General features: G+C 42.3%; 1 protein-coding gene across 7 annotated transcripts in view; it reads left to right on the top strand.

Moving 5' to 3' along the window:
- The window catches only part of mcf2la (mcf.2 cell line derived transforming sequence-like a), a 77395-nt gene that overhangs the window by 47123 nt on the left and 11333 nt on the right, over positions 1–18939 (top strand). For 6 of the 7 annotated variants that reach the window (XM_061804566.1, XM_061804536.1, XM_061804526.1 and 3 more), the window contains 15 exons: positions 4142–4295; positions 4407–4459; positions 4538–4617; positions 4735–4801; positions 4901–5016; positions 5100–5169; positions 5263–5355; positions 12407–12499; positions 12575–12700; positions 12798–13019; positions 13099–13191; positions 15260–15338; positions 15407–15470; positions 15553–15656; positions 15844–15936. In XM_061804566.1, the coding sequence (XP_061660550.1) occupies positions 4142–4295; positions 4407–4459; positions 4538–4617; positions 4735–4801; positions 4901–5016; positions 5100–5169; positions 5263–5355; positions 12407–12499; positions 12575–12700; positions 12798–13019; positions 13099–13191; positions 15260–15338; positions 15407–15470; positions 15553–15656; positions 15844–15936 (1507 nt within the window). The remainder of the gene's footprint in view (positions 1–4141; positions 4296–4406; positions 4460–4537; positions 4618–4734; positions 4802–4900; positions 5017–5099; positions 5170–5262; positions 5356–12406; positions 12500–12574; positions 12701–12797; positions 13020–13098; positions 13192–15259; positions 15339–15406; positions 15471–15552; positions 15657–15843; positions 15937–18939) is intronic. The other variant, XM_061804545.1, reaches the window with a different exon arrangement.

The following is an 18939-nucleotide window of genomic DNA, read 5'->3' as shown; positions in this document are numbered from 1 at the left end:
AGAAGATCTGTGTGGAGGAGTGGGACAAAATCCCTCCTGAATGGTGTGCAAACCTGGTGAACAACTACAGGAAACGTTTGACCTCTGCAATTGCAAACAAAGGCTACTGTATCAAATATTAACATTGGTTTTCTCAGGTGTGCAAATATTTATTTGCAGGTGTATCACACAAATAACTCGTTAAAAAAATCATACATTGTTATTTCTGGATTTTTCTTTTTAGATTATCTCTCTCACAGTGGACATGCACCTACGATGAAAATTTCAGACCCCTCCATGATTTCTTAGTGGGAAAATTTGCAATGTAGAAGGCTGTTCAAATACTTATTTTATTCACTGTAAGTGTTTATGAATTAAAATCACCGAACTTTAACCTAGTTTCCCATGTCTGAAAAGCACTTGTGGCTGATCTCTGATGTCACTACAGGTATACACATTGTACTGCAGATCGTTTCTCATACAAGTACAGGCAGATCTATCACACTGTACAATGAACGGCTGGGTGGTTGCCTAACTATTTACTAAATACACAGTGTTTGTATAATTTTCAAACAAGAACGAAAACGTCGTGTATACATTCATGATATCGAAACCTTTACTATTTATCAGTTTGACTAACTAAACTAAACAAGAACTTCACAAATGCTTACAAGTCTTTGTGTCCAACACGAGGCATATCCTGCTCCATGTGTCTGACTGTTTGATCTTTATGGCCAGCCATTTCATCCGCATTCGAACATGTGTGCTGTCTAACTGGCTCAAATTGATAACGTTTAACGTCTTTATAAAAATCGCATTCTTCACTGTCTTCGTGGGGCCCTTCAGAATAGTATTCATCGCTCGAAATATAGGAAAATTCATTGTCTGTCATGCTCCTAGCATCCTCCCCAGGCTGGGTGTGGTCATCCAATTAGTCGGCACACACCTGCACCCTGGTTTGGGCTGAGTATACCCGGTACTTATAGGACACGGGGGACAACTAGTCCGCCGCCAGATCGTTGAGCTTCATGTCCCGTTCCAGCACTCTCGTATCCCTGATCGACAACCTATGTGTACTGACCTTCGCCTGTTCTCCGACTCACCCCGTAAGCCTGACTCCCTCGATACTTCTGCCTGCTTTGAACGTTCTCCTGTAGACCTGACCTGCCGTGTACCGACCCTCACCTGTCCCCGGACCATCCAAGTAAGCCTGCCTCTTCTGCTACTGCTGCTCTTACGGACTGACTTGTTGATCATAGACCCCGAACTGAATAAAGGCTTTTGTACTCTACCTGCTTGCCTCTAGAGTCGTGCATTTGGTTCCGCCCTCGAGCCTTGTTGTGACATTGTCATTCTCACAATGTATTCCAGTGCTCGCCATTGTTGTCACCGGTTCTGATGTCACGATCCTACTCGGCTGTTTCCGCTTTGCTTCTGTCTTTTTCTGGAGAATCCAGCAATGTGTGATCATTTTTTGCAGATAATCGAAAAATAAAAATATTTCCTTCACAATGGATTTCGGATTTGAATTCTGTATAAAAACTGAATAATATTAGCAAAAAGGTGTATTGAGGACCTTCCATACATCTTAAAATGGAAAACAAAACCAGAGACACGTGGCAGAAAACAGAAGACAACCATCAAATTGGATCGCAGAATAACCAATGATCAGCTCCAGGATGATCAAAGACAGTCTGGAGTTACCTTTAAGTACTGTGACTGTGAGAAGACGTCTGTGTGAAGCTAATGTATTTACAAGAATTCCGTGCAAAGTCCCTCTATTCAAAAAAAAAAAAAAAAAAGGCATGTGTGGAAGAGGCTACAATTTTCCAAAGAAAACATCAACTGGCCTAAAGAGAAATGGAGCAACATTTTGTTGATTGATGAGACTAAAATTGTTCTTTATGAGTCCAGGGAGCACAGACAGTTTGTGAGATGAACCCCAAACTCCGAATTCAAGCCACAGCAGTGAAGATAGTGAAGTGTGGTGGTGCAAGCATCATGATATGGGCATGTTTGTCCTACTATGGTTTTGGGCCCATTTATTGCATACCAGGGATCGTGGATCAGTTTGCATCTGTCAAATTACTTGAAGAGGTCATGTTGCCTTATGCTGATGAGGACATGCCCTTGAAATGGGAGTTTCAACAAGACAATGACCCCAAACACACAAGTAAACATGCAAAGTCTTGGTTCCAAACCACAAAAGTAAATGTCATGGAATGGCCTGCTCAATCCCCAGACTTTAATTCAATTGAGAACTTGTGGAATGACATAAAAAAATGCTGTTTCTACAGAAAAAAAAAACAAGAAATAAAAATGAATTGTGGAATGTTGCCAAAACAGCTAAAAGGTGCCACAAATTGGTTGACTCCATCCACACAAATGTGAAACAGTTATCAGTTATTAAAAAAAAATGGTCATACACTAAATATTAGTTTATTGATTCAAAGGATTGGTCAATCTTAAAAACAAAAAACTTTGTACAAAATAGTTTTGAGTTTGTAAAGTCAACGGCAGACTGGTATTTTTTTTAACACAACCCTTTCAACAAATTGTCGAATTGCACAGACTTAAGAGTGTGTGTATCATGAATGTTGGGTCTTGTTGATTTTCTGATATTCGACTGCACCTGCTGATAGCTCTTTGACATGTAGCAATCAAAAACATACTGAAAATGTGGACTAATCTAGTTAGTCACATTGTACCACTATTATTTTGAATATTACTGTGTAAGTGCATGATTTAATGTCTCTAGTCATTTAATCAACTTGGTGTTCTTCCAAAGATATTTAAAAGTCTTTTTTTAAAGGTCCACTGTCATCAAATGCATGATTTTTAGTATGTTGTTAATGAAAAAATGGCAGCCGGTATGGACCCATCTGTTTTTTCACCACAAAACATGATTTTGATTTTGTATATGGCTTTTTGTAACTGCCGCCATGGAAATCCTCTCAAGGGATTTGTTTTCAAGAAGAAGCAGGAAGTGATGTACAGGGCAGTAACGCACTCAAGCGGTCTCGTCTGTTTATACAAGTTTTACCTGCTGGAAGGTAGCTCGTTGTTCCTTTGTGTTAGTCAAAATGCCGGCTTGTTGTACTGCTGGATATCTCTCGAACACTCGGGAGGATGGAATATGGATTCGCTCCTCATACTTTTCCAAAAGACTCAGTTTGTCGTGAAAAATGGATTGCGCAGGTGCAAAGGACGAGAGCTTCGTGGGTTCCACATGACAGGTAGGTGTGTATACAGCTACTAAAAAAATATTAGTTGGGCGGGGGTGTAATCCGTAACTCAGGGGTGTTAAATGTGTCGATGTGCGCATCTTCCAAGCAGAAGCTGAAGGACTGCCTCCGCAGTCCTTGTGCATCGCCACCGACCTTGTCGATCGCCACTAGCGTTGTCGACAAGGCCAAGCCAGCCTTGTGGATCGCCGCAGGCCTTGTCGACATGGCTTCGGCTGGGGTGGCTTGTTACGGCGCCGGGCCGCGGTGGTTCGTCTCCACTGTGGAGGTGGCTCGAACGAGGAGGCGGTTTGGCCACAGCGTCGTCGTTGCTTGCTGGTGGCGTTGTTTTTATCACCACCGCGGGGATGGCTCAGATGGGGAGCCAGTTTGGCTGCGCCGTCGTTGTCCCTCGTGGGCGGCATCATCGTCGCGCATGGCTGCGGGCATTGTTGTTCATCACCGCCGCGGAGGTGGATCAGGTAGAGAGGTTGTTTGCCCTCATGCGGTTTGGCCGTGATCCACATATCATTTAAATATGGCTCGATATGATTGTTTAATATTGCCCAGGTCACTTCACTCAGTTGTGAGTTGTTCTCTTCTTCGAAAAGAGCTTCCGTGTCAGAAGGTCCGTGCTCATCTCCCCTAGTAGGTGGGACAGCGTGTTTTCAATGGCGAATGTCCCAGTGTGACATCACGGACAGAAGATGCAGCCAATATGGTTACCACTTGAATGTCGAATGAGAGTTCCGCAACTTTGCGCATGGATGACGCACTCTCAACTCATATTTATTTTTTCGTATAGACATTGAACTGAATAATGTTATATGTATTTTTCATGACAATATCTATTTTAGAATGTTTATAGGCATGACACTTGGGCTTTAAAGTCTTTTTCCTAATAAACGTCATATTTTTATATATATCTTCTCCATCAGGAACAGGTAGAGAGAGTATTCCAGAAGCAAAGCTCAGTTCAGGAGATGTTTGATAAGAGACTCATCAGCCTGAAAAAGCTTGCTGCCAAACAGACACGACCAGTTCAGCCAGTGGCTCCAAGACCAGAAGTCAAGTCTCCACATGCATCTCCTAGTATGTTTTTAAGCAAGACGTGATAAAGGAGATTGATCAGTGTTGCATATGTTATAATGTTGTAAATTATGCTTGGGATTTTAATAATATATTGTCCTTTCTGCGTGTCAGATCAACAGAGAAAAGAGAGGAGATACTCAGCAGATAATGCCCTCTGCAGAAAGGTAAATGCCGTTATCTTGTCAAGACCAAATGTGACGTTGAATACTTTTAGAACGCCACTACAAAGTTTGTTTGTCTAGGTGGAATCTCCTGTACACAATGGCAGCACAAGGCATGCCTCCCTCTCCGAGGAAGAAGAAAACCTTGCTGTCCTGAGACGGTGAGGACCTTCAGTCTTTCGACTTCAGCAAGACTTTAGTTCTACACGCATTTCATAAATGATACCACGTGTTTACTGCCTTGAAACTACATGTTTGTATGTGTATATGTTTTCCAGACACGTGATGAATGAACTACTGGAAACGGAAAGAGTGTATGTGGAAGAGCTCCTGTGTGTTTTAGAGGTGAGCTTCCTTGTGGTCAACTCTTCTGTTGGTTTTGCTGTGCCAGACACACATTTACTAAATGTACATACAGTCTTTGAACAGTGATTATGTCTCCAGGGCTATGCGGCGGAGATGGACAATCCCTCCATGGCTCATCTCATCCCCAGTATACTGCTGAGTAAGAAAGACATCTTGTTTGGAAACATGTCTGAAATTTACCAGTTTCACAAGAGGTATATTTCTTCCAGAGATAAAATGGCTGCCACTTATATACTTCGTGCATCTACTATAATCTGGGCCAAATTTCAATTTTCAGGACATTTCTGAAGGATCTGGCGGCGTACACTAACTGTCCTGAACTTGTGGGGCGCTGCTTTTTAGAAAGAGTAAGGACTTTCTTTAAAAAAAAAAAAGATGTTAAATCAGGGGCAGGAATCGTTGAATTTAAAAAAACTGGTTGTTTTGTGTTCTCTTCTCAGATGAAGGACCTGCAGATCTATGAGGCTTACTGCCAAAATAAACCTCGCTCTGAGAGTTTATGGCGACAGTGCTCAGATTGTGCCTTCTTCCAGGTTCTTTGAATTAACAATTGGAACGAAGTTTGATTTTGTAATTTTACTTGATTACTGTACTGAAAAAATATTTTTGTTGCACGTGATTAAAATGTGGTAAACTGTAATTTCCCCTTCCTTGAAAACACTAATGTTAAAGACTTTTTTGTCATGTGCAACTGATGTGTACAGTATGTTCATCCATCCATCCATCCATCCATCTTCTACCACTTATCAGGGTCACAGGGCCAGGAGCTTCAGCAGGGAAGCCCAGACTTCCCTTTTCTGAGCCACTTCATCCAGCTTCTCCAGCGGGATCCAGAGGCGTTTCCAAGCCAGCCGAGAGATGTAGTCTCTACAGAATGTCCTGGGTCGTCCCAGGGGTCCCTTTCTGGTAGGACGTGCCCGGGACACCTCACCAGGGAGGCATCCAAATCAGATGCCACAGCCACCTCATCTGTTTCCTCTCAATGCGGAGGAGCAGCGGCTCTACTCTGATCTCTTCTTAGATGGGCAAGCTTCTCACCCTATCTCTAAGGGAGAGCCCGGACACCCTGTGGAGGAAACTCATTTTGGCGGCTTCTACCCGTGATCTTGTTCTTTTGGTCACTACCTACAGCTTGTGACCATCGGTGAGGGTAGGAATATACAGTGAAGAAAATAAGTATTTGAACACCCTGCTATATTGCAACATCTCCCACTTAGAAATCACAGAGGGGTCTGAAATTTTCATCGTAGGTACATGTCCACTGTGAGAGAGACAATCTAAAAAGATAAATCCAGAAATCACAATGTATGATTTTTTTTTTTAAACAATTTGTTTGGTACAGCTGCAAACAAGTATTTGAACACCTGTCTATCAGGTACAATTCTGACCCTCAAAGACCTGTTAGTCCGCCTCCACTCCATGTATTATCCTGAATCAGATCCACCTGTGTGAGGTCGTTAGCTGCATAAAGACACCTGTCCACCCCATACAATCAGTAAGACTCAAACTTGTAACATGGCCAAGATCAAAGAGCTGTCCAAAGACACCAGAGACAAGATTGTACAACTCCACACGGCTGGAAAGGGCTCCGGAGAAATTGCCAAGGAGCTTGGTGAAAAAAGGTCCACTGTTGGATCAATCATAAGAAAATGGAAACTTGACGGTCAATCTCAATCGGGGTGGAGCCCCATGCAAGTGATCACCTTGTGGGGTCTCAGTGATCCTTAGAAAGATGAAGAATCAGCCCAGGACTTGGTCAATGACCTGAAAAGAGCTGGGACCACCGTGTCTAAGGTGACTGTTGGTAATACACTACGACGTCATGGTTTGAAATCATGCATGGCATGGAAGGTTCCCCTTAAACCAGCACATGTCAAGGCCTGTCTTAAATTTGCCATTGACCATTTGGATGATACAGAGGAGTCATGGGAGAAGGTTTTGTGGTCAGAGGGGACCAAAATGCAACGTTCTGGTCATAATTCCACTAACAGTGTTTGGAGGAAGACAAATGATGAGTTCCATCCCAAGAACACCATCCCTACTGTGAAGCATGGGGTTAGTAGCATCATGCTTTTTATGGGGGGGTTCTGCATATAGGACAGGACGACTGCACTATACTAAAAAGAGGATGATTGCGACCATGTATTGTGAGATTTTGGGGAAGAACCTCTTTCTCTCAGTCAGAGCATTGAAGATGGGTCATGGCTGGGTCTTTCAACATGGCAATGACCAGAAGTACACAGCCAGGAAAACCAAGGAGTTGCCCCGTAAGAATCATATCAAGGTTCTGGTGTGGCCTAGCCAGTCTCCAGACCTAAACCCAATAGAAAATCTTTGGAGGGAGCTGAAACTCCGTGTTTCTCAGTGACAGCCTAGAAACCTGTCTGATCTAGAGAAGATCTGTGTGAAAGAGTGGACCAAAATCCCTCCTCCATTGTGTGCAAACCTGGTGAAAAACTACAGGAAATGTTTGACCTCTGTAATTGCAAACTGCACCAAATATTAACATTGGTTTTCTCAGGTGATCAAATAATTATTTGCAGCTGTATCACACAAATAAATCGTTATCTGGATTTTTTTTTATTTTTAAAGATAATGTCTCTCTCACAGTTGACGTGCACCTACGATTAAAATTTCAGACCCCTCTACTCATTTTCTTCACAGTAGATTTACCAGTAAATTGAGAGCTCTGCCTTTCGGCTCAAGTCTTTCGTGACCACAATGGGCCACATCACTGCAGACACTGCACTGATCTATCTGTCAATCTCCCGCTACATTCTTCCCTCACTTGTGAAAAAGAACCGCAAGATACCGATAATAAAACTCCACTTGCGGCAGGATGTCACTCCCAACCTCGAGATGGCACGCCACCATTTTCTGATTGAGGACCGTGGTCTCACATTTGGAGGTGCTAATTCTCATCCCATGAGCTTCACATTCTGCTGGGAATCGGTCCAGTGAAAGTTGGAGATCTGATGAAGCCAACAGAATCACATTATCTGGGAAAACCAAAGATACAATACTGAGGCCACCAAACTGGACCCCCTCTATTAATTGACTCCACCTGGAGATTATGTTCATAAACTTTATGAACAGAATCCGTGAAAAAGGGCAGCCGATGCGGGATCCAACTCTCACCGGAAATGATTCCGACTTACTACCGGCCATGCGGGCCAAACTGACACCGGTCATACTGGGACCAAACAACCCGTATCAAAGGGTTTGGTACCCCATAGTAACAAACATGCAAAGTTTTTATTCCAAACCAACAAAGTTAATGTCATGGAGTACCCAGCCCAATCCCCGGACCTTAATCCAATCGAGAACTTGAGGGATGATATCAAAAATCCGGTTTCTGATGCAAAACCAAGAAATGTAAATGAATTGTGGAGTGCCATTAAGATATCTTGGAGTGGAATAACAGCTAAAAGGTGCTACAAGTTGATTGACTCCATGCCACATAGATATAAAGCAGTAAAAAAAAAAAAACGTGGTCATACAACTAAATATTAGTTTAGTCATTCAAAGGGGTCACATGGTGGAACAGCTGTAGGCCCTTGGCCTCACAGTTCTAAGGACCAGGAATCAAATCCCGGCCCCGCCTGTGTGGAGTTTGCATGTTCTCCCCGTGCCTTCATGGGTTTTTTCTGGGCACTCTGGTTTCTTCCCACATCCCAAAAACGCGCATTAATTGAACACTCTAAATTGCTCCAAAGTGTGATTGTCAGTACAGCTGTTGTCTGTCTTGATGTGCCCTGTAAATGGCTGGCAACCAGTTCAGGGTGTATCCTGCCTCCTGCCCGTTGACCACTGAGATAGGTTCCAACACTCCGCGACCCTCGTGAGGATAAGTGTCTTAGAAAATGGATGGATGGATGAATCAAAGGATTGGTAAATCGTAGAAACACAGCTTGTACAAAATAGTTTTGAGTGTGGAAAGTCAATGGCAGAATGCCATTTTTTTTAAACACACCCCTTTCAACAAATGGTTTAAGGTTTAAGAGTGTATATATCATAAATGCTGGGCCTTGTTGGTTTTCTGAGAATCAACTGCACCTACTGGTAACTTGTTTGCTTTCTCCTTCTTTCTCTTTCACCTTGTCCCGTTAGGGGTCGCCACTGCGTGTCATCTTTTTCTATCGAAGCCTATCTCGTGCATCTTCTTCTCTAACACCCACTGTTCTCATGTCCTCCCTCAGAACATCCATCAACCTTTTCTTTGGTCTTCCCCTCGCTCTTTTGCCTGGCAGCTCCATCCTCATCACCCTTCTGCCAATATACTCACTCTCTCGCCTCTGAACATGCCCAAACCATCGAAGTCTGTTCTCTTGAACCTTGTCTCTAAAACTTTTAACTGTGGCTGCTCCTCTAATGAGCTCATTTTTAATCCGAGCTAACCTTGTCACTTCTAGAGAGAACCTCAACATCTTCATTTCCGACACCTCTAGTTCTACTTCCTGTTGTCGCTTAAGTGACACTGTCTCTAATCTGTACATCATGGCCGGCCTCACCACTGTTTTATAAACTTTGCCCTTCATCCTAGCAGAAACATAGAACACCAGACACCTTCCGACAACTGTTCCACCCCGCTTAGATCAGTTTCTTCACTACCTTACCCCACACTCCATTGCTCTCTACTTTTTACCTCAAGAATTTGAGGTTGTCAACCCTTGCTATCTCTTCTCCCTGGAGCTTCACTCTTCCTCCTCCCCACTCATATTCATGCACATATATTCTGTTTTACTTCATCTGATCTTCATTCCGCTCCATTAGTGCGTACCTTCATCTTTCTAATTGTTCCTCCCTGCTTTCACTGCATATCATAACATCATCTACGAACACCATAAACCAAGAGGATTCCAGTCTAACCTCATCTGTCAGCCTATCCATTACTACCGCAAACAGGAAGGAACTCAGCACGGATCCCTGATAGAGTCCCACCTCCACCTTATATTCTTCTGACACACCTACAGCACATTTCACCGCTGTTCTGCTGCCCTCATACATGCCCTGTACTATTCTAACATATTTCTCTGCCACACCAAACTTGCTCATGCAGTACCACAGTTCCTCTCTCGGTATTCTGTCATAGGCTTTCTCTAGGTCTACAAAGACCCAATGTAGCTCCTTCTGACCTTCTCTGTACTTTTCCAAGAGCATCCTCAAGGCAAATAATGCATCTGTGGTACTCTTTCTAGGCGTGAAACCATACTGTTGCTCCCAGATACTTCTGTCTTGAGTCTAGCCTCCACTACTCTTTCTCATAACTTCATTGTGTGGCTCATCATCTTTATTCGTCTATAGTTTCCACAGTTATGAACATCGCCTTTGTTCTTGAAAATTTGGACTCGCACACTTTTCCTCCATTCTTCTGGCATCTTCTCTCCCGCTAGTTTTCTATTGACTAAGTTGGTCAAAAACTCCACACCCACCTCTGCAAAGTGCTGCCATACCTCCACTGGTATGTCATCAGGATCAACTGTCTTACCATTTTTCATTCTGTTCAGTGCCTTTCTAACTTCCCCCTTAGTAATCATTGCCACTTCTTGGTCATTCACGCTTGCCTCTTCTACTCTACCTTCTCTCCCATTTTCTTCATTCATTAACTTCTCAAAGTACTCTTTTCATCAACTTAACACACAACTGGCACCAATCAACATATTTCCATTGCTATCGTTAATCAACTTTACTTGCTGCACATCCTTCCCATCTCTATCCCTCTGTCTGGCCAACCTGTAGAGATCCTTTTCTCATTCTTTCGTATACAACCTGGTGTACATGTCATATGCCTCTTGTTTAGCGTTTCCCAGCCTCTACCTTTGCCCTCCGTCGCATCTCAATGTATTCCTTCTGCCTCTCCTCAGTCCTCTCCATGTCCCACTTCTTCTTTCCTAATGCCTTTACTTGGATGAGGTCCTATATTTTCGGGGTTCCACCACCAAGTGCTCCCCTTTCCTACCAGACGGCACCCCAAGTACTCTCCTGCCTGTCTCTCTGAGTACCTTGGCAGTACTATTCCGGTCTTCCGGGAGCTCTTCCTGATCATCTAGAGCCTGTCTCACCTCTTTCCAAAATGCCACACAACATTCTTCCTTTCTGAACTTCCACCACCTGATTCTCTACTCTACCTTTGTCTTCTTAATCTTCCTACCCGCTACCAGAGTCATCTTACACACCACCATCCTATGCGGTCGAGCTACACTCCCCCCCACCACTACCTTACAATCAGTAACCTCCTTCCGATTACATCGTCTGCACAAAATATAATCCACCTGCATGCTTCTACCTCCGCTCTTGGAGTTCACTCTATGTTCCTGTCGCTTCTGGAAATAAGTGTTAACCACTGCCAATTCCATCCTTTTTGCAGAGTCCACCACTATCTGACCCTCAAAGTTCCTATGCTGAATATTGTACTTACCCATCACTTCTTCATAACCCCTGCTTCCTTCGCCAACATGTCCATTGAAATCTGCACAAATCACAACTCTCTCTCTCTCTCTCTCTGGGATGCTCAGGACTACTTCGTCCAGTTCTGTCCAGAATTTCTCTTTCAATCCAAGGTCACATCCTCACTGTGGGGCATAGCTGCTAATCACATGATACATAACACCCTCAATTTCAAATTTCAGCCTCATCACTCCATCTGATACTCTTTTCACTTCCAAGACATTCTTAGCCACCTCTTCCTTTAAAATAACCCCAACTCCATTTCTCTTCCCATCTACTCCATGGTAAAATAATTTAAACCCTGCTTCTAAACTTCTAGCCTTACTCCCTTTCCACTTGCTCTCTTGGATGCACAATACATCAACCTTTCTCCTCATCATCATGTCAACTAACTCCTGAGCTTTTCCTGTCATAGTCCCATCATTCAAAGTCCCTACACACAGTTGTAGTGTCTGTGCATGCCTCTTCTTCTGCCGACTAAGCCGCTTTCCTCCTCTTTTTTGTCTTCGACGTACATTATCGGAATTTCTACCTATGCCTTGCAGATTAACAGTGCCGGGGGTGGGTGTAGTTAGGTAGGGCCACGACCTATCTCTTATGGAATTCGTCTGTAACGTTTGGTTCGTTTGGTACCTTGTTTACCATGTAGCTATAAAAAATATACTAAAAGTATGGATTAATCTTGTCCATTGCATTAGACTGCTATTATTTTGAACACTACTCTAGTTAGACTAAGTGGCCTTTTGCTATTACAAAGACAACAATAGCACTCAGGAAAAGTCCTGTAGGTGGCAGCACACAATGTTCACTATTATCTGTGGTTTTGACAGTGCTGAATTAGACCTTTCTGAAATATCCATCCTGATCTTCACAAACTGTAGTTTTTCTTTTTTAGCCCATGGCAAATTTCTCTGCAAATGTTAGCAAAATTATTATACTATAAATATCAAAAGTAATAACAACTGTCAATATGATGCAATGCAGTTGTACACTAACCACACAACTTTAACGCCAACCATAATAAAAAGGTTTGACAGTGTCGGTCAAAACAGCATTATTTTTTTAAGGAAGAATTTTTGATAGTGCTCCTGTATTAGGTCTTATTATTGGTGACTTATTTTGTATCTTCTGCACTAGGAATGTCAGAAAAAGTTGGAACATAAACTTGGACTGGACTCCTACCTCCTGAAACCCGTCCAAAGAATCACCAAGTACCAGCTTCTGCTGAAGGTGAGCTGTATTCATGTGGCACAAAGGCGTCTCTATGTGAAGCAGAGAACACTGATTCTCCATTTATGTTTGTAGGAGTTATTAAAGTACAGTAAAGGTTGCGAAGGCTGTGACGACCTTCAAGAAGCTCTCTCCTCCATTTTGGGCATCCTGAAAGCTGTCAATGATTCTATGCACCTCATTGCCATCACGGGCTATGAGGTCCATTTAGCATTTTTTTTCTCCACAGTTTTCACACTTTTGTTTGACTTTCAGTGCAACTTGTGAGTGACGGTGAATATTGTTTTTCTTATTTCAGGGTAACCTCTCTGAGCTGGGTCGTTTGCTCATGCAAGGCTCCTTCAGTGTGTGGACGGAGCACAAGAAAGGTCATGCTAAAGTCAAGGACCTGGCCAGGTTCAAGCCCATGCAGAGGCATCTGTTCTTGCATGAGAAGGCCCTGCTCTTCTGCAAGAAAAGGGAGGAGAATGCCGAGGGATATGAAAAAGCCCCATTTTATAGCTTCAAACACTCTCTCAATGTGAGTCACTGTCATGTTAAGTTCAGAACTCCGCATTTAATGAAGTCAAGGTCATATCGTCTCTGTATTTTCCCACCAGATGAGCGCAGTGGGAATTACAGAGAATGCAAAAGGAGACAACAAAAAGTTTGAGGTTTGGTGTAATTCACGAGAGGAAGTGTTTATTGTCCAGGTAAGCTTTAATTAAAATTTCTACCTCGGGCTCGCTTCACCTGGCCTCTGTAGCTTTTCCATTCCAACAGGCACCAATCAAAAGTGGGAGGGATTGGGGCATGATCAAGAAATTTGCACTCTCCTTTTTTGTCGGGCCTTCCATCTCTCTGTCTTTCATCTTCTGCAAATATGGACAAAAATATCTCCTCAGTCGACGACAGAACCAAAGTTGCTTTAGCCTCGCTGAACACTGCACGACGTGGTTCAATCCGACTCAACTGGACCGCTCTGTAGTGTTTCCAAAGACTGTCGCACGTGGATGATTGCACAAGTGGATGCGTGGCGAGCTTGTATAGGCGTGTGATGCTGTGTATTCAGTATCTTGTACTTTATCATAATCCTTAAACCATTAAAAAAAAATAATAAGTTAAGAGTTGAGCGAAAAGCAGGTTGCTAAATATAATGTTGGTGAAAATAAAAGCGAGAGTGTGGATGTTGGAAAGGAGGCTCGCTGGGTCCACTCAGTTGAACATACTTAGCGTGTACGTCCATTTTTGTAAATTCTCGTCACAAGCTTCTTTTTTTTCATCCACATATACAACATGAATGTAGTTAAATATTTCTGTAGAACACACCGCGCTAAAAGAAAACTCCTACATCTGTCAGCCAATCATATGAAAGTTACGTCACAGCCCTCCTCGGCCTACGAAGAGGTTGTGAAAAGTGGTACCATTGTCACCGATCAGCATCAGAAAAGTGTAATGGCAATGTGACAATTTGGGCGGAGGAAGGCCGGTTGGAGGTAGAACCGTTATATAATGGAAAAGGAGTATAATTCTCCAAGTGTGGTATGCAGGCTCTCTAGTGGTACAGAATGGAATCAATGAGTAAAATACAAATAAAATTAACAAAATTGAAATTAGGAAATAAAATCATTAGAAGTTTGTGAATATGCATATAACCAGTTAAACCTTTATTTTTAATCTGGTAAAATATAATGTTTTAAGTACAGTTCAGCTGTATTTAACTTTTAGGTACAGTGTTATAATTTGCAAACATTTGTAAGAATTGTTTGTTTTGAGACTTAAGTATAAATCATATTGAACTTCTATGCGGAGTGAATTTGAATATTTTCCAAGGCCCGTGTTACTGTTCAAATGTTTAAAATTCATGGTTATGAGGGTACTAGGACAGCTACTGTAAATATTTTTTTAGGTGGGACCAGGCATAAGAAATTTAAGAACCACTGTAGTTGATCTTTTAAGTCGAAAATCAAATGCTACTAAATTTGACCACGGTGACATCAGGCTTCAGTTGCAGACTTTCCTGGAGTAATAATGAAAACACGTCCATTCCCTTCTTAAACTATTATGCATACTATACTATTTTGGTGGGCGTCGACCTCATGGTTCTGAGGACCTGGGTTCAAATCCGGGCCCCACCTATGTGGAGTTTGCATGTTCTCTCTTTGCCTGCATAGGTATTCTCCAGGCACTCTGGATTCCTCCCACATCCCAAAAACATGCATTCATAGGAGACTCTAAATTGCCCTTAGGTGTGATTGTGATTGTGAGTGCGACTGTTTGTCTCCATGTGCCCTGCGATTGGCTGGCAACCAGTTCAGGGTGTACCCCGCCTCCTGACCGATGACAGCTGGGATTGTCTTCAGCACTCCTGCGACCCTCGTGAGGATAAGTGGCTGAGAAAATTGATGTATGTATGGATAGTAATTTGGTAATTTTAGGTTCTGTACTATTGTTCATGAATGAAAACACCGCAGTTTGTTTGTCTCATTCAGACAAAGTAATATCCATCCCTTTGCTGTTCTGCATATTGTCACTAGGGTCACACGTGAGCTGGAGGCTATCCCAGCTGACCCCGGGCAAGAGGCGGGTACACCTTGAACTGGTCCCCAGACAATCGCAGGGCACATATAGTTTCAATACAATAGTATTTATTATAAGGGATATAACATTCCCATGGATGGATGGATGGATTTGATTTATGGTCGATCAGTTGTGTTTAGTGGGCTAAACACATTAGGAAAACCAAACACAACCTTATATTCAAATGTTGTTTTTGTTCAGGCTGCAACGCCTGAGATCAAAACATCGTGGGTAAATGAGATCCGCAAAGTTCTCACCAAGCAGCTCAAAGCCTGCAGAGGTATCCTAAACACTTTACTCATTGGCCAAACCAATTAGCTTATAAACTTTGGGTTCAAATATTTGCAGATGCCAGCCAACAGAAGAGCTGTGACTCCCCAAACCATACAACAAACTACTCCATCTCCCTCAGGTCAGTGGTGTGGCCCACCTCTACACAGCACTAATAAACTTTCATATTGTGGTGGTGACTCTATTTTGCCATCATAACACAGCCCCTTTTGGAGCAGCAGTCTCAAGAACCAGAAAAAGCAGGAGGACAAAAAGGCGGAGGCGAGCCCAGTATCAGACAACAGTTCTACGCCTCCCAAACACAAAGGTGAATACTGTACTTGGAAGGATCAAGGGACCATTTTAAAGCTGCTTCATGAGCTACCACCGATCTTTAATCCCACTCTTCTTTTCACCACCCTCATCTATGTCATTTCCTTTCGGGCACTTCCTTTGTGCCTTTATGGTTGTGGCCTGCACATCTCGTTTTCTCCATATCAACTCATTGCTTTCAGATGAGATGGTGACAAGTCCAACTGCAGAGAAGTCCTCAGTGGCTAAAAAGCGTTTTACTTTACAGGGTTTCGGCAACCTCAAAAGTCCAAAAGGTAACCCTTTACAGCCTTGAATGTGCTTTTTAATGGAGGTGCCATGGATGGTGTAACAGCTGTTCATAAACTATGTATCTGCACCTAATTTAACCTGACAGAGATTTTCACTCAAGTTAATGAGTACCAAAATAAATGCTGGATCTGAATTTGAATAGCTCATACAGTCATGCCTGTCTTTTGCAAACTGCCACAAAAAGTGAAAATCTGTGAATACCAGGCCCACCACACCTCCCCTACAAATAACACATCAAAAAATATACGTAGGCAATCGCCACTAATTTCACCAAACTTTGATTGAATGCGATGTCAGTAATCTCATACGAGGTACTTGTGTGTGCTCTGAAAATTTCTGGTTACAAGTCATATATATATATATATATATATATATAATATATATATATATATATATATGTATATGTATATGTATATGTAGTAAACAGTAAAAAAAAGTATATATAGTAAACTACCCACAACAAGTGGGACACAATCATGAAGAGCAATGAAATTTATTGGATATTTTATACCTTTTTAACAAATAAAAAACTGAAACGTGGGGTGTGCAATATTAGTCATCCCCTTTACTTTCAGTGCCGCAAACTCACTCCAGAAGTTCAGTGAGTATCTCTGAATGATCCAATGTTGACTGATGATGATAAATACAATCCACCTGTGTGTAGACAAGCCTCGTATAAATGCACCTGCTCTGTGATAGTCTCAGAGATCTGTTTAAAGTGCAGAGAGCATCATGAAGACCAAGGAACACACCAGGCAGGTCCGGGATACTGTTGTGGAGAAGTTTAAATCCGGATTTGGATACAAAAATATTTCCCAAGCTTTAAACATCTCAAAGAGCACTGTGCAAGCCATCATATTGAAATGGAAGAAGTATCAGACCACTGCAAATCTACCAAGACCCGGCGGTCCCTCTAAACTTTCACCTTAAACAAGGAGAAGACTGATCAGAGATGCAGCCAAGAGGCCCAAGATCACTCTGGATGAACTGCAGAGATCTAAAGCTGAGGTGGGAGAGTCTGTCCATAGAACAACAATCAGTTGTACATTGCACAAATCTGGCCTTTATGGAAGAGTGACAAGAAGAAAGCCATTTCTCAAATGTATCCATAAAAGGTCTCGTTTTAAGTTTTCCAGAAGCCACCTGGGAGACACACCAAACGTGGAAGAAGGTGATCTGGTCAGATGAAATTGAAAACAATGTGTTTGGCGTAAAAGCAACACAGCTAGTCAGCTCGTGGGAGAATTTGCAATACAGCAGTGTTCACATACTTATTTTCTTCACTGTAGCTTTATGTTTGAAGCCTGAAATGTAGCAAAAGGTTGAAAATTTCAAGGGGGGCGAATACCTTCACAATGCACTGTATGTGGACTCGCGCTCCTAATTGTCAAAGTTCAGAAATGCATGAGTTCATCCAGTACAAACAAGGTTCGAAGTTTACAGATTCCCCATTGCCTGTAGCAAGTCAAAAATACTTAGGGTGCCATTGGGAAGCCCCGTGAGTCGGATCTCCGCGTTACTGACAGTGTTTTCCCCATCTTATGCCAGATTATAAGCATATTGTAATATTATCACTCTTCAGCAGTGTACTAGTAAGGCAAAAGTCACATTACATTTTATCAGTCACAAAAATGAGGTAATAAAATAGGTCCACTCCATTATAGCCACAAGAATACTTAAATGTTACATATTTCCCTCTCTTCAAATGTAATGCCTATTTGTCAATTAAAAACATATACAAGCGGCTGCTCAGAAAAACAAATAATTTTACAATATCAGTAAGGGGAGGAAAATTAACTATGTAGGAATCCCACGAGTATTTTGTGTTACTTGGTTGTTGCTAAACCCGCATCGACTTTAACAATACAGTATTCATGGTTTTCTGACTTCATTTAAATTTTTGGACTCAAGTAAATAAATCACTGTTAATTGGCAGTCGTTTTTGAAATTAGAATACCAGCAAATTCTAAAGTGCACAGTAATGATATGATATGAAGATGTCTTTCACAAAATTCTGAGGAGACACCCAGAAACTACTGAAGCCTAAGGGATTCAGAAAGGAAGATGGTTTTTTTTTTGCATTCCTGCTTTAATTTCTATAGCGCACCTGTACCGTCAACCTTGCTGCAATACTGTGAGCTTTGCTACAATAGCGCAATAATTAGCATATCATGAGCTCAATACTGTGATAAGATCAAACAGGGACATTGAGCAAACATTTGAGTGCACTTGACCAAATACGGTAAGTTGTAGTTTGCCACAGGCAATCAAAAATTTTAGGGTATGGAAAGTATTTGATTATTGTCTGTCTGCCTCTTTGTTATTTCTCACTCTCCATTTCCTCCTCTCTGTATAAACTGTGCTTGCCTGTGTGGCCAGGCTCGGGCCTGAGCGCAGAATACAATGTCAAGCGCCACTTGGTCAAGAGTGACCCAACTCCTTTTGGTTTCAAAGGTATAATGTTGTTGTCTCATTATTCAACAGGGTGTCAGTCTCCCATTTGTCATCTTTCTTTCCATCTTTCAGATATCCAAGCTTTCTGTTGCTTTGTGTGTTGTCATCATCTTATGTTTTCAATACAGTCCAGTAGTGACTGGATGAAACCTTACAATGGATAGCCCACAATTGTTAAAGCGACTGATCCATTCTACTTACAACGGACATTGTCATGTGCACAATTATCCACATCTTAATCATCATCATCTAGTTAGGAGTGTTATTTAATTTGTGGAGTTGAAGTCTCTTTTTAGCAGAGAACATCTCTCTAAATGGTGGCATTTTGTCCCTGTCTAGCCGCCTGCATCAGTCTGAGCAAAGTCAAATGGGCCAGTGCCCCTAGTCTGGTACAGAGCAAGCAGCAAGGTACAGAGCTGCCATTGTGGTCTTTTGCAGTGAGTTGCAGTGCTCATGACTTGAGTTTGCTCAGTAAAATGTGGCCTAAATACAGGGATCACGTTTTGGGCTTCTCTTCCAAGAGCCACTCTGCT

The sequence above is a fragment of the Syngnathoides biaculeatus genome, chromosome 2 (assembly GCF_019802595.1).
Source record: "Syngnathoides biaculeatus isolate LvHL_M chromosome 2, ASM1980259v1, whole genome shotgun sequence".
Taxonomy (NCBI): Eukaryota; Metazoa; Chordata; class Actinopteri; order Syngnathiformes; family Syngnathidae; genus Syngnathoides; species Syngnathoides biaculeatus.
This window is presented reverse-complemented; position numbering and strand designations above follow the sequence as displayed.